This window comes from Hypanus sabinus, chromosome 6 (genome assembly GCF_030144855.1).
Source record: "Hypanus sabinus isolate sHypSab1 chromosome 6, sHypSab1.hap1, whole genome shotgun sequence".
Classification (NCBI taxonomy): domain Eukaryota; kingdom Metazoa; phylum Chordata; class Chondrichthyes; order Myliobatiformes; family Dasyatidae; genus Hypanus; species Hypanus sabinus.
Window position 1 is genome coordinate 177,671,541 of NC_082711.1, and position 15,358 is coordinate 177,686,898.

General features: G+C 41.3%; 1 protein-coding gene across 5 annotated transcripts in view; it reads right to left on the reverse strand.

Annotated features, from left to right (window-relative positions):
- The window catches only part of eral1 (Era-like 12S mitochondrial rRNA chaperone 1), a 49,850-nt gene that overhangs the window by 17,726 nt on the left and 16,766 nt on the right, over positions 1-15,358 (reverse strand). For 3 of the 5 annotated variants that reach the window (XM_059973681.1, XM_059973678.1, XM_059973679.1), the window contains 7 exons: positions 14,416-14,462; positions 14,266-14,327; positions 13,452-13,564; positions 12,376-12,792; positions 10,137-10,286; positions 8,218-8,298; positions 2-1,484 (listed from right to left, as the gene is read on the reverse strand). In XM_059973681.1, the coding sequence (XP_059829664.1) occupies positions 1,362-1,484; positions 8,218-8,298; positions 10,137-10,286; positions 12,376-12,792; positions 13,452-13,564; positions 14,266-14,327; positions 14,416-14,462 (993 nt within the window). In that variant the 3' untranslated portion in view covers positions 2-1,361. Of the gene's footprint in view, position 1; positions 1,485-8,209; positions 8,299-10,136; positions 10,287-12,375; positions 12,793-13,451; positions 13,565-14,265; positions 14,328-14,415; positions 14,463-15,358 lie in introns of those variants that run through there. The other 2 variants (XM_059973682.1, XM_059973680.1) reach the window with 2 other exon arrangements.

Genomic DNA, 15,358 nt, shown 5'->3' on the forward strand with positions numbered 1-15,358 from the left:
AAACAGGGAATTACTGAACTTTCTCTTTAATTACTTTCTGATGTTTCACAAACAATACAAACATCCTAATGACTCAGAGAATGTATGTCCCAGGAAAGAACCATTATTTCCTGCAACTCCATTAAATGTGCTGTTCACAGCCAGAACACTCTGAAGGGCAGACCCACTCACAAAGCTTGACACTTTACCACTGTAAGAAGTTTGAAGATTGCAATGTCGGGCCTCACTAATAACTGATTAGCTTTGTTAGACATAAGCGCAGTCACTAGTTTTTCGGGTATGTCTGTGTCATAGTTATGTCACTTAAGTACAGAGTTCAAATCCCACGAGGATTTGAATTTAGTTTAAATATGTGGAAACATGGTGGTGTGTTAACTGAAGGGTCTGTGAAGCTGTAATTAATTGTAGAAACTCATCTAAACTAATAAAGATCTTTACAAAGTAACATTGTTGGCCTTGTGTCTGGGCCCTAAATGGCCATAATCACACCCTGATGTGGTTGACTTTAACCCTGGAGTGCTGCAGTGAGAGATTTAATAGGTGTACAATGGACTGTAAACACTGATCTTTCCTGTAAAATTTTTATATTTTTATTTAGAGATACAACGTGGAACGTGCCCTTCTAGCACAGCGAGGTGCGCCACCCAGAAACCCAACAATTTAACACTAGCCAAATCACAGGACAATGTACAATGACCAATTAACCTACTCACTGGTATGTCTTCGGAATATGGGGGGAAACCCACACTGTCATGGGGAGAATGCACAAACTCCTTACAGATGGCACCAGATTCAAACTCCAAACTCTAACACCCCAAGCAGTAATGACTATTACAGAATCATGTTAACTGGTGCTCCAGAGCTGAAGACTGATAAAACACTGTGTTTAAGTGTAACTCAATGCTGAAGGTGATAAAACAACAAATATCCAGATTATACCCATATCTCAAGGACTGCAGCGATTCAAGGCAGCTTACTACCACCTTCGCAAGGGGAACTAGAGAGACAATCTTATTCTCTGAAGTCCACATCACTTGAATTAGTAAAAAGTCAGAGAACTTCCCTCTGATTGAACATCATCAACAGCCCACTTGTTTACACGATTACACGAGAGATTATTTAAATTGAACTCCACCATGGGAAACATTATTGTCCACATTCCTGGCAAACTCCTACCTTTTTAAAAAAAAAACTTCAGTGAGCTTTCCTGTGAAGCCTTTTCCACAGGAGTCCAAAGGTTTGGGTCAAGTTAGAGGCTTTCAAGACAGGTTGCATGTTGCATCTGCTGATTCAGTGGGGTAAGGATGGGGTAAGTGAGGAAAAACAGCCTCTCAAATCATCCATTTGGGTGAACAGCAGGCTCACTTCTTGACTTTCACACGCAGTCTCAACTGCACGTCGCAGAGAAAGACGTTCATCAGGTCCTGTCCCACATCTCGGGCAATTTTACCAATCAGATTACCTCCCTGGCCAATCAATAATTTCTGCCAACATAAAAGTTTCAAAAAAATAGCATTTTAACAAAAGACCACAAAAATAGCACTTCATATGTACAAGGCAATCAAAAGGACAGCCAGAGACTTTTCCCCAGGACAGAAATGGCTAATACGAGGGGACAAAATTTTAAATTGACTGGAGTAAACTATAGGAGGGGAATTACAGAAGTAGGTTTTACCCAGAGAGTGGTGGGTGGCTGGAATTCAAGGGCGGTGGTACATTAGAAACATTTAAAAGACTCATAGATAGGCACATGGATGATAGAAAAATGAAGCGCAATCTGGGAGGGAAGGGTTAGATTGATTTTAGAGTGGGTTAAAAAGTCAGCACACCATCGTGGAGAGAATTGCATAGGGGGGGTACACAAGGGGGTGAGAGAGAAAGAGAGAGATTGAATATTTAACAAATTGACATCAAGAGATGGCTTAGATCCAGATGATTTAAAAGACCTTTTGGGGTACAGTACTGTTCAAGAGTCTTCAGCACCTATATATAACTAGATGCCTAAGACTTTTCACAGTACTGTAGTAATTTTATGTATTACTGCAGCAATATAAATTTCATCATGAGAAATGTGAGTGATGGTAAACCTGATTCTGACATTTGTTTGTGATACAGTGCAGAACAGCCAGCCCCTTCCAGCCACGACCTCCAGCAACCCCCGATTTAACACTAGCCTCATCACATGACAATTTACAATGGCCAATTAACCAACCAAGATATGGGTCTCTATTGTAGACTGAGAGTGGAAAGGGGGCAGAGAGAGGGGAATCATGGTTGGAAAAGGGGAAGGAGTGGAAAGCACCAGAGAAACATTCTGTAATGATCAATAAACTAATTGTTTGGAATAAAATTACCTTGCCTGGTGTTTTCGACAAGGGTGTGTCTGCACCCACACCACCAACTGCCCCAGCACTCCTTTTCTGCCACCTGTCCCACACCCCTCTTGCAGCACTCCACTTTTGCCATTTCCAACATCCTTTGCTCCTGCCAGATTTACAAACTTGCTCTCCGCTCCATGTTGACAAATGCAGTACTGTGCAAATGTCTCAGGCACCCTAGCTATATATATGTGCCTAAGACTTCTGCACAGTACTATAGATATACAAAGTCCAAGGATACTGGTAATAAGAGTTCAAAACAATACTAAAAATTAGACCTGCAGCCTCCACAGCCTCAACACAGGTGCCCCTCAGGGCTGTGTCCTAAGCCCCCTCCTTTACTCTCTGTATACCCATGAGTATGTCGCCACCCACAGCTCCAATCTGCTAATTAAATTTGCTGACAACATTACACTGATGGGCCTAATCTCAAATAATAATGAGGCAGCCAACAGAGAGGAAGTCACCACAGTAGTGTCAAGAAAACAACCTCTCCCTCAACATGGTAAAAACAAAGGAGCTGGTTGTGGACTACAGGAGGAATGGAGACAGGATAGCCCCTATTGACATCAATGGATCTGGGGTTGAGAGGGTGAACAGCTTTAAGTTCCTCGTCAGACACAGCACCGAGGATCTCATGTGGTCTGTACATATGGGTTGTGTGATGAACAGTGTCTCTTTCACTTCAGACAGTTGAAGTTTGGTGTGAGCCCCCAAAGCCCGAGAACTTTCCATAGGGGCACAATTGAGAGCATCCTGACTGGCTGTATCACTGCCTGGTATGGGAACTGTACTTCCCTCAATCACAGGAGTCTGCAGAGAATGGTGCAGACAGCCCAGCACATCTGTAGATGTGAACTTCCCACTATTCAGGACATTTACAGAGACAGGAGTGTAAAAAGGGTCTGAAAGATCATTGGGGACCTGAGTCATCCCAACCACAAACTGTTCCAGCTGCTACCATCTGGGAAACATAAAAGCCAGGACCAACAGGCTCCTGGACAGCTTCTTCCACCAGGCCATCAGACTGCTTAACTCATGCTGACATAACTGTATTTCTATGTTATATAGATTATCCTGTTGTAGATACTATTTATTATAAATTACTATAAATTGCAAATTGCACATTTAGACAGAGACATAACATTAAGAATTTTACTCTTCATGTATATGAAGAATGTGAGTAATAAAGTCAATTCAGATCAGGGAGATATTAGGCGAAAATAGAGAACTTCCTCACTCACTCCAGAAAAGCACTGGTGAATGCCAAGTTCAGTCCGCAACCCGATAGATTATTGTGTGATGACTGTAATAAGTGTTATGATGCTGCAAGATTGATGAAGAATAGGTGTGGTGGGGAAATGGAGAAATAATTCACCTGAGACAGAGGTGTTCAGTCAGCACTGATCAGTCCACTGCAAATATGACACTGCTAAATCGTGGACACATAGGAGATTTGCTGTGGGACAGTGGCCCACTCGACACAGGGCTGCAGGTTATCCCACAACAGCAAAAGGCTGCGAACTGTCGATCTAATTGATGGATTAGATATAGCAAGTGGCTGAAGACATGGTGCAGGAGGGAGGACTTCAGATTTATAGATAATTGGGCAGTTTTCCAGGGAAGGTGGGACCTGTTCCGGCGCGACGGTTTACATCTGAACTGGAGGGAGACGAATATTCTTGCAGGTAGATGTACAAAAAAGTAGGATGTCTTGATTTGACTACAGCATCTGCAGTGCACTTTGTGTCCTTGCAGGTAGGTTTGCTAGAGAGGCTCCAGTGAATTTAAACTAGATACAAGGGGTGGGGAAGGGAACCAGAGTGTAGGAACAGATGTATGGGAGAAGGAAGAAAAAGTTAGTAAAGTTGTTTGCACTGTTAGAGATAAACAGAGTAAGAGGTGGAGAATTTCTTAAATGCATTTATTTTAATGCTAGGAGCATTGTAAGAAAGGTGGATGAGCTTAGAGCATGGATTGATACCTAGAAATATGATGATGTAGCTATTGGTGAAACATGGTTGCAGGAGGGGTGTGATTGGTAACTAAATATTCCTGGATTTCATTGCTTCAGATGTGATAGGATCAGAGGGACAAGAGGGAGAGGTGTTGCATTGCTATTCAGAGAAAATATTACGGCGGGGCTCTGGCAGGATAGATTAGAGGGTTCATCTAGGGAGGCTATTTGGGTGGAATTGAGGAATGGGAAAGGTGTAGTAATACTTATAGGGGTGTATTATAGACCACCTAATGGGGAGCGAGAATTGGTGGAGCAAATTTGTAAGGAGATAGCAGATATTTGTAGTAAGCACAGGGTTGTGATTGTGGGAGATCTTAATTTTCCACTCATAGACTGGGAAGCCCATTCTGTAAAAGGGATGGATGGTTTAGAGTTTGTAAAATGTGTGCAGGATAGTTTTTTGCAGCAATACATAGAGGTACCAACTAGAGAAGGGGCAGTGTTGGATCTCCTGTTAGGGAATGAGATAGGTCAGGTGATGGAGGTATGTGTTGGGGAGCACTTTGGGTCCAGTGATCACAATGCCATTAGTCTCAATATAATTATGGAGAAAGATAGGTCTGGACCCAGGCTTGAGATTTTTGATTGAAGAAAGGCTAACTTTGAGGAGATGCAAAAGGATTTAGAAGGAGTGGATTGGGACAATTTGTTTTATGGGAAGGACGTAATAGAGAAATGGAGGTCATTTAAAGGTGAAATTTTGAGGATACAGAATCTTTATGTTCCTGTTAGGTTGAAAGGAAAGGTTTAAAGTTTGAGAGAGCCATGGTTTTCAAGGGATATTGGAAACTTGTTTCAGAAAAGGAGGGAGATCTGCAATAAATATAGGCAGCATGGAGTAAATGAGGTGCTCGAGGAATATAAAGAATGTAAAAAGAATCTTAAGAAAGAAATTAGAAAAGCTAAAAGAAGATACGAGGTTGCTTTGGCAAGTAAGGTGAAAATAAATCCAAAGGGTTTCTACAGTTATATTAACAGCAAAAGGATAGTGAGGGATAAAATTGGTCCCTTAAAGAATCAGAGTGGACAGCTATGTGTGGAGCCAAAAGAGATGGGGAGATTTTGAACAATTTCTTTTCTTCGGTTTTCACTGAAGAGAAGGATATTGAATTGTGTAAGGTAAGGGAAACAAGTAGGGAAGTTATGGAAACTATGACAATTAAAGAGGAGCAAGTACTGGTGCTTTTAAGGAATATAAAAGTGGATAAATCACTGAATCCTGACAGGATTTTCCCTAAGACCTTGGGGGAAGTTAGTGTAGAAATAGCAGGGGTTCTGACAGAAATATTTCAAATGTCACTAGAAACGGGGATGGTGCTGAAGGATTGGCGTATTGCTCATGTGGTTCCTTTGTTTAAAAAGGGTTTTTAGAATAAACCTAGCAATTATAGGCCTGTCAGTTTGACATCAGTGGTGGGTAAATTAATGGAAAGTATTCTTAGAGATGGTATATATAATTATCTGGATAGACAGGGTCTAATTAAAAACAGGCAACATGGATTTATGCGTGGAAGGTCATGTTTGACAAATCTTATTGAATTTTTTGAAGAGGTTACTAGGAAAGTTGACGAGGGTAAAGCAGTGGATGTAGTCTATATGGGCTTCAGTAAGGCCTTTGACAAGGTTCCACACGGAAGATTACTTAGGAAGGTTCAACCTTTAGGTGTTAATATTGAAGCAGTAAAATGGTTTCAACAGTGGCTGGATGGGAGATGCCGGAGTGCAGTGGTGGATAACTGTTTGTCAGGTTGAAGGCCGGTGACTAGTGGTGCGTCTCAGGGATCTGAACTGGGTCCAATGTTGTTTGTCATATACATTAATGATCTGGATGATGAGGTGGTAAATTGAATTAGTAAGTATGTAGATGATACTAAGATAGATGGCATTGTGTATAATGAAGTAGGTTTTCAAAACTTGCAGAGAGATTTAGGCCAGTTAGAAGAGTGGACTAAAAGATAGCAGATGGGAGTTTAATGCTGATAAGTGTGAGGTGCTAAGGTAGGAATAATCCAAATAGGACATACATAGTAAATGGTAGGGCACTGAGGAATGCAATAGAACAGAGTGATCTAGGAATAATGGTGCATAGTTCCCTGAAGGTGGAATCTCATGTGGATAGGGTGGTGAAGAAAGCTTTTGGTATGCTGGCCTTTATAAATCAGAGCACTGAGTATAGGAGTTGGGATGTAATGTTAAAATTGTACAAGGCATTGGTGCTGCCAAATTTGGAGTATTGCGTACAATTCTGGTCACCGAATTATAGGAAAGATGTCAACAAAATAGAGAGAGTTTAGAGATGATTTACTAGAATGTTACCTGGGTTACAGAACCTAAGGTACAGAGAAAGGTTGAACAAGTTAGGTCTCTATTCTTTGGAGTGTGAAACGTTGAGGGGGGACTTGGTAGAGGTATATAAAATTATGAGGGGGATAGATAGAGTTGACGTGGATAGGCTTTTTCCATTAGAGTAGGAGAGATTCAAACAAGAGGACATGAGTTGAGAGTTAGGGGGCAAAAGTTTAGGGGTAACACGAGGGGGAACTTCTTTACTCAAGAGTGGTAGCTGTGTGGAACAAGCTTCCAGTAGAAATGGTAGAGGCAGGTTCGGTATTGCCACTTAAAGTAAAATTGGATAGGTATATGGACAGCAAAGGAATGGAGGGTTATGGGCTGAGTGTAGGTCGGTGGGACTAGGTGAGAGTAAGCGTTCGGCACGGATTAGAAGGGCCGAGATGGCCTGTTTCTGTGCTGTAATTGTTATATGGTTATAAGTTATTTTGAAAACAAAGACAAAATAGTCAACAAACATGCAAAGTAGGGAAAAAACAGGCATGTCAGAGATGTAGCCCAGAGTGAAGTTTGGACAAATGCAGAGTGAAGTCTTCACTTGCAAAGTGAACCGTTGATAACACCTCACCCCAGTCTACAATCCCAGCTTCTGACACTGCTCTCCATCTGGCCTTCACCATCCCCTCTCCTGGATCCATCCATCACCTGCCAGCTCCTGCTCCATCCCATCCCCTCAACCTTTTTATTGGTCAATTCAATCTGTGGATGTTGTGGCAAGGCAAGGGTTAACAATGGCCAGGCAAGGAAAAAATTGCATTCAGCCCAGGCAAGAAAGGTCTTTGAAGAGTATAGCTTCTGGAGACAATTTTGTAGAGTCGGAATGTCACCAAAAACTTTGACAAACTTCTACAGATGCACAGTGGCTCACTGTACGCGTTACAGCCTAGTAGGGGAACACCAATACCCAACAACAGGAAAGATTACAAAAAGTGGTGGACACAGCCCAATCTGTCACAGGCAAAGCTCTCCCCAACATTCAGCACATTTACATGGAGCACTGCTACACAAAGCTCCCGTACTACAGGCCATGCTCTCTGGTCTTCACTATCAAGGAGAAAGAGAAACACAATCCTAAGGTCCCACATCACCAGGTTCAGGAACAGTTATTACCCTACAACCATCAGGTTCCTGAATTGGCATAGAAACTTCACTCACCACTACTCTGAACTGATACTACAACCTGCAGATTCACTTTCGAGAACTCTTTATAACTAATGTGCTCAGTATTAACTTTTTTATTTGCATAGTTTTTCTACACTTCCACACTGGTTGGTTGTTTATGCAGATTTTTCAGTAAATTCTACTGTATTTTGTTATTTTACAGTAAATGTCTGTGATAATGGATCTAAAGGTAGTTTATCATAACATATACACAAGTTGATAAGAAATTTTACTTTTGAGTGTGAACCCGAACCATGAACTGACTCCACTGCAAAGAAGTAGCAAGACAGTATCTACAAACCTACTCACCGCGTGATTCTTCCTGGCAACAGTGAGGTTCTGTAGAATACGGAGCTCCCCGCTTGGTCCCTCTTCCCACAGCTCAGTGTCCTAGAAGTTAACAGATGTTTAAGTGTGTTTGATTTCACACCCAGGACAGACATCAAGGCACTGATCTAGACCCAGATTTTCCTCACCACTGGACCGGACAGTAAATACAAGGCACCAGCTCCTCCATTTGTCAGACCCGAATGGGAGATGTGGGAAGGGGTAGACTCCAACTCTGTCAGAGCTGGGGGGTCCTATAAAAGGAGGGTGGGATGCAGACTCTTCAAAACTGTCAAGTTTATTTTCCATAAGACCATAAAACACAGCAGCACAATTACGCATATCAAGTCTGCTCCACAATTCAAACATGTTCTCATCCCATTCATTTGCCTTCTCCCTGTAACTTTTAATGTTGTTACTAATCAAGAACCTATATATGCAATGACTTGCCCTCTGCAGCAGTCTGTGGCAATAAATTCCAGATTCACCATCCTCCTCATCTTGGTTCTAAAGGGACTTCCTTGTATTCTGAGGCTGTACCCTCTGGTCCTAGACTCTCCCACTAAAGATGACATCCTCTCCTTGTCTATTCTGTCTAGGCCTTTCAATATTCAGTGGGTTTCAATGAGACCCCCATCATTCTAAATTTCAGCAAGTACAGGCCCAGAGCCTTTCATATGTTAACTTGGGAGCATTCTCGTGAACCTCTTCTGTACCCTCTCCAATACCAGCACATCCTTTCTTAGATAAGGGGCCCAAAAGAGTTTCACAGAACATCTCCAAGAGAACTTCTGTATAGAAAAAGAGTATACTTTAAAATACTGCACATCTCATCTGTGAGTTTCATCCAAGATTCCCCAGTAAGGGAGGGACCTGGATTTGCAGAACCTCTGCTCTATTCATGCAGTAAACCTTTCCAACACACAGTAAAAATATATCACGACATGGGAGCAGAATTAGGCCATGCGGCCCATCGAGTCTGCTCTGCCATTGCATCATGGTCCATTTATTTGCCTTCTCAACCCCAATTAAGGTGTAGAATTACTATTTTTCTTGTAGTTAATCTTTCCTATTTTTATATGCAATTACCTATATACATGTAATTGGTCAGTGAATTTTTCAGTAACTATGGTGCAGTTGTTTCTGTATTTTCCTACAAACGTCTTAGTTTTCAGTAGCAAATTCACTACTTGAATCTGGCTATGTTGTAGGTTAATTGTTATCACTGGAATTTTGTTACCTTTGGCAACCAAAACAGCTTTTTCCTTTTCCTTGTTCTTTCAGCTCCTTTTTCTTTTTAAGTAACACAATGAAAGAATCGGAAGCAATAAGTTTTATGTCTCATTCTTTACTTCCAAAATCACAAAAACATCAGGATCCGACAGTGCCCGATCTATAAAATGCTGTTGTCGTTTTATTGCTGTTCTACCAAGCATTGTAGGCATGCTGTGTTGGCACCAAAATGTGTGGCAACATTTGCCCTCAGCATGTTCTTAGGTCTGTTGGTTGTTATTGCAAATGACATATTTCACTGCATGCTTCAATGCGTCAGCCACAATGAAACGGTGGAGCACCCTCAATGGGCCAAATGACCTAATTCTGCTCCTATATCTTATGATGTGATAAACCTGAACCTTGAACTAGCTTGTATACAGAAAGATCCCTCACAGAACAATAAGACAGGCAACCAATTTCTTTTTTTATGGGGAGAGTATGATTAGGATGTGATAATGATGGAGTATGCAAGAAATACAAGCCCCCTTTCTGAATGATGCCAAGACATTCACCTTAACAAGAAGCTTGCCTAAATAGCTTCTTGAAAACTTATGAGTGCATAAGCTCTCAGCTACAGCAGTTGTCCAAATGAGACAGGATAGATAATTTAATTAACCCAGCAGTACCTGTGTGATGTTGTATGGCACCTCCTGAGGCAGATACTCCAGTAACCGCTCCCGTATCAGGTTACAGCAGATCTCCTGGGGTGACTGATCAGTGACGACTTCGCTGTGGTAATCCCACTGCCCTGGCTGGGCTTTTGACACAAGGTAGTGCTGAAAACCAAGAGAAATTAATGTGAATGCTTACAGGGATTGCAAATACCAGTGAATTAAATAACCAGATTTTCTTCAACGCAACAGAAAGGATCAAATTTATTTGCTATATACACTCAGTGACCACTTTATTAATACAACTGTGGAAACCTAAAGGTTCTGCTGCTGCAGCCCAATCACTTCAAGGTTCGCTGTGTTGAGCATTAAGATCCTCTTCTGCACACCACTCTTTTAACAAGTGAATATCTGAGCTACTGTCACTTTCCTGTCAGCTTCAAAGTGAATTTATTATCAAAGTACATCATACATCACCATACATGACCCTGAGATTCACTTTTTTGTGGGCATACTTCTGTGATGGATGGAGTTACATCCATTACTTTTTGTAGGATTTTCTGTTCAAGGGCCAGTGAATGTACTTGCCATTCCCACCTATAGAAGCTTAACATGTCATGCTGAATTTTCACAAACTCCTAAGGAAATAGAGGCACTGCCTTGCCTTCTTCGTGATTGAAATTATGAGCTGGGCCCAGGACAGGTCCTCTGAAATGATAACATTGAGGAACTTAAAGTTGTTGGCCCGCTCCACCTTGAACCACTCTGGCAATTCTGCTCTGACCTCTCTCATTAGCAAAGCATTTCCACCCACAGAACTGCCACTCACTGGACTTTTTTTTGTTTTTCGCACCATTCTTTATAAACTCTAGAAACTGGTGTGTGTGAAAATCCCAGGAGATCAGCAGTTTCTGAAATACTCGAATCACTCCATCTGGCACCAACAATCATTCCACGGTCAAAGCCACATGATCGGTTGATTAGCTGTTTGCATTAATGAACAGGTGCATATAATAAAATGGCCACTGAGTATACATTTATATGTACTTGGAATTTGCCGTAGTGTGTTGGTCAGGGCACGACATGCAACAAAAAACAACATTCAACGATTATACAGAATAAAGAATTATATAAAATAAAGTTACTGTTTAAAGTACGTATATGAAATAGAATGTGCATAAATACATAAATGTTATCAATATTTATACCATCTATGTATGCTTTTAAATATTTGCTCCTTAAACCACTTATTCTGTCTGCTTCGTTCTCCTTCCAGATGAAGTATTTTTAAAGAATAATGTCTCCATTATTTGAAATCTTTGCCACAGTGAATTATTTAATTCCAATCAACTCACTTTCACTGTTTGCGCTGGAGAAACAATTTAAAAGCAGAAGATCTGGAGCAAATGCCTCCACAGGCATTCTACTGAAAACCATCACAAAGGCATGAAGCTCCAGCCACCTAAGATAGGCCTTTGGATAAAGATTTTATCGGCAGTAACATAATTACACAAAGCTCAACTTTTTGTAAACAACATAACTTTACCCCCTTTCTACAGCAGTTGCCTCGTTAAAAGCCTCCTGTCCATCAGAATCAGAATTGTAATCACTGACTGAAAGACATGAAATTTGTTGTGTGGCAGCAGGAAATCCTCACTGTGACTGCGTGAGTTTCCTCCAAGTGCTCCTGTTTCCTCTCATAGTCCTAAGGCCCACCGAAATTAGTCATTGTAAACTGTCCTGTGATTAAGCTACGATTAAGTTGGGGGGGGGGGGGTGGTTCTGGGCGACATGGATTGAAGGACCAGAAAGGCCTTTTCCACACACAGTATCTCAATAAATGAATGAATTAAACAATAAATCAATCAATAAATAATAAAACTTTAAAGACTAAATAAAACCAACTAAATAAATAAATAAAATGTTAGGTTCATTACATGACATTTTATTATTTTTACCTCTCATATACCCACTGAGTTCCCTGAATTAGTCCATTTTATTTGCTTTGTTTTATGGGAGAGGAGAAGTCATCACAATCAGGCTTACTATCACTGACAAATGTAGTAAAATTTGGTTACATGGATGTAATTGGGCTGCACAAGCTCAGTCCCATTATCATGTTGTATCTCTGAATAAATGAAACTAAATAAAATTACGTTACATTACATTATGTTTTGTTATTATTTTAGCCCTTTTTGTTACGTTTGGTCACCCTTAAGGCAGTGTCCAGGGGAAAGCAGCCTTGCACACTCACCCGTAAAGTATCCACTTCCTCGCCATTGACAGCAGAAAGCATGAACACCTCCTTGAAGTGAGGCCAGCCCTGTCGGTTCTTCCAGCTCTCAGAGGTGCTGTGTGGAGGAGCAGATGCCTGCTGCTGAGCAGTCTCTGGCTGAGAAATGTCAGAAACACTGTCACTGGATATTTCCAAACGATGTACATCTCCTTGAGAGTGGGGGCTGTGTGTTTCCTTGGACACATCCAAAGTGCTGCTCTGATTTCTTGCCTGTTTGTCAGGCATGCCATCTGCTTCACCAGTTCTCTCTTTCCCAACAGGCTGTGGCAGCGAGTTGTACCGTGGCTTCACCTTCAGTTTCTTGTTGTTCACTATTCCTTCTGTCAGCTTGATTGTCAAATCCAGAAGAAGGCCTTTGCTCTTTAACAGGTCCACCTAGAAACAAGAGGCAGAAGGAAGTAATGTTGGCTGGAGTGTTTGTCATTGTTCTGGTAAAAATTATGATTAATTTAGTGAGCTCTCTCTATTTATGGTGAAATTACCCTAGGACCATGCACAGCATCTTAAGGGCCCCTCACCAACGGAAAAAAAAATCATGCATGCATGTAGATCACCTTGCACAATCACAGGATGTTCAAAAGTGGGAAACACTTTGAAGTGAAGCTACTGTTGCAAGTTAGGACATGCAATACTTGTGTGCAACAATCTCATAAATTTCAAAAGATAACTGATTTCTTTTTTGTGTGGTAGAGGGATAAACCAATTTCAGGATAACGAGTAACGCTGCTTCATTTGGCTATATTCATGAGTGTTCATATATGACCAAATGACAATTAAACTTCAACTTGAATTTGAATGCAATGCTCACAAAAAGCACCTGTAGAATTTCCTGTGTTTATAGGTAGTATTAGTCTGGTTGTGATTAAGCAGGATTCAAACCCACAATCTCTAAACCAGAGACAAGTGTTACCTGTTGACTCTTGGTATGCAAAAACAACACTACTGACTTTGCCAGAACATTAAGTTCCCAAGTTATTTCCTCCTGGAATAGAGGTCCAGCTTCACGAAGGTAACTTCAGCTTCTTGCTGCCTACCTTATTCAGGGCGAGAACTGCCGGAATCTGGGGATTTTGAGTAAGACATCTCAGCACTTCAGTATGTAGCTTGTTGCGAGTCCAGTGGTCAGACACATCAACCAAAACAAGCACTAGGGGAAAAAAAACGTGAAGCAATTCAGGCATAGCCTGCAGATATTAGTACAGGTTGGAAGTCAAATGCCTGCTTGTCCAGGGCTTGTGCCAAGGATTAGAGGTCAGAGGCCAGCAGGTGGCCTGTCCTGGAGTTGGAGGCTCTGATTTGTGCATGGGTAGGAAAGGGGCTTGTTTTGCTGTTGTTGTTCTGTTGAACACTGTGGGCATGCTATGTTGGCACTGGAGTTTTTTTTACGACACTTGCAACTGCCCCTAGTACATCCTTAGGTTCTGTTGGTTGTTAATACAAATACTGCATTTCACAGTATATTAACTTTATTTGTCAGATCCATATCGTAAGATTGAAACATACAGTGAAACATGTTGTTTGAGTCAAATCAAATCAGCGAGGATTGTGCTGTACAGTTCACAAGCGTCACCACATTTCCAGCACCAACATAGCATGCCCACAACTCACCAACTTTAACTGCACATTTTTGGAATATGGTAGGAAACTGGTGCACCCCGAGGAAACCCACGTGGTCATGGGGTGAATGTACAAACTTCTTGCATGCATCAGTGGGAATTGAACCCTGATTGGTGATTGCTGCCGCAGTAATAAAGTTACATTGACCATAACAGTACCAAACACCTCAAATGTGATCAATAAATCTCATCTAATGAAAGGTAATGGTTGGGGCTAAGCTAAACCACTCACCCAGGTCTGCTGCTTTTACTGAGTGCCAGGGATCAACCAGCAGTGATTTCTCCAAATTGTGCCTGGCAAGAAAGGAACAGTTAAATTGTTAAAGACCACTGGTGTACACAGGCCTCAGAAACAGGAAAATATGACAAAAGTAAACAAAACCTTTTCATTTTCATGGGAGAAATGAGCCCAGGAGTATCAAGAAGAACCTGTAGAAAGAGAGTGACAGGAGGTCAGGAACAGTACCGGAATGAGCAATGATGTGCACCTACACAGACCTTACCAAAAAAGAAACACCTCGGAGGGAAATCAAATGCAAATCAGGAACTGAAAGGAAAAGGGAGATGCCTCATTTGAAAGGTGATTTTTCTGTTACAAACATATGCTATTTGAAAACAAATCCATTGGAGAAAAAAAGGTGTTGAGGTAATTTGTATTTTCCTTCTGAGGTAGGAACTAAGGGAGATTTTAAAAGGCAGTAGATTAGACTTAAGAATTCAAATTTATTTATCCCATGTACATTGAAACATACAGTAAATTGTGCTGTTTGCATTCACAATTGTTAAGCAATTACAGCATGCAAACTGGGTACAAATGACATGATCTGCACTTACTTAAGAAAGAAGCCAGGGAAGAATGAGGTACATTTTAATGACAAAAGGACATAGAGAAAAATAAACTGGAAGGTGTGAGGCCTTCAGGAGTGGTGAGTAAAGCAAAGAATGAGCCAGGGGTGGAGACAATTCTTTAAAAGGTCAAGAGATGAGAACCTGAACAAAAATATGTAAGATCTATGATTTACTTTGTCTTGGAAGAGTACGGATAAACTCACTAAGGAGAAGGGGTGGCATGGTACTGTGGGAGGAGGTAGGGTACACAGCAGTTTGCTCAATGCTTTACAAAGGCAGTGATTAAGACTCAATTCCCCCCACTTTCTGTAAAAAGTTTGTAGGTTCTGTTCACAACCATTTGGGTTTCCTCCAGGTGATGTGGTTTCCTCCCACATTCTAAAGACGCACGGGTTAGGGTTAGTAAGTTGTGGGCATGCTATGTTGGTGCCAGAAGCATGGTGACACTTGTGGGATGCCCCCAGCACATCCTCAGA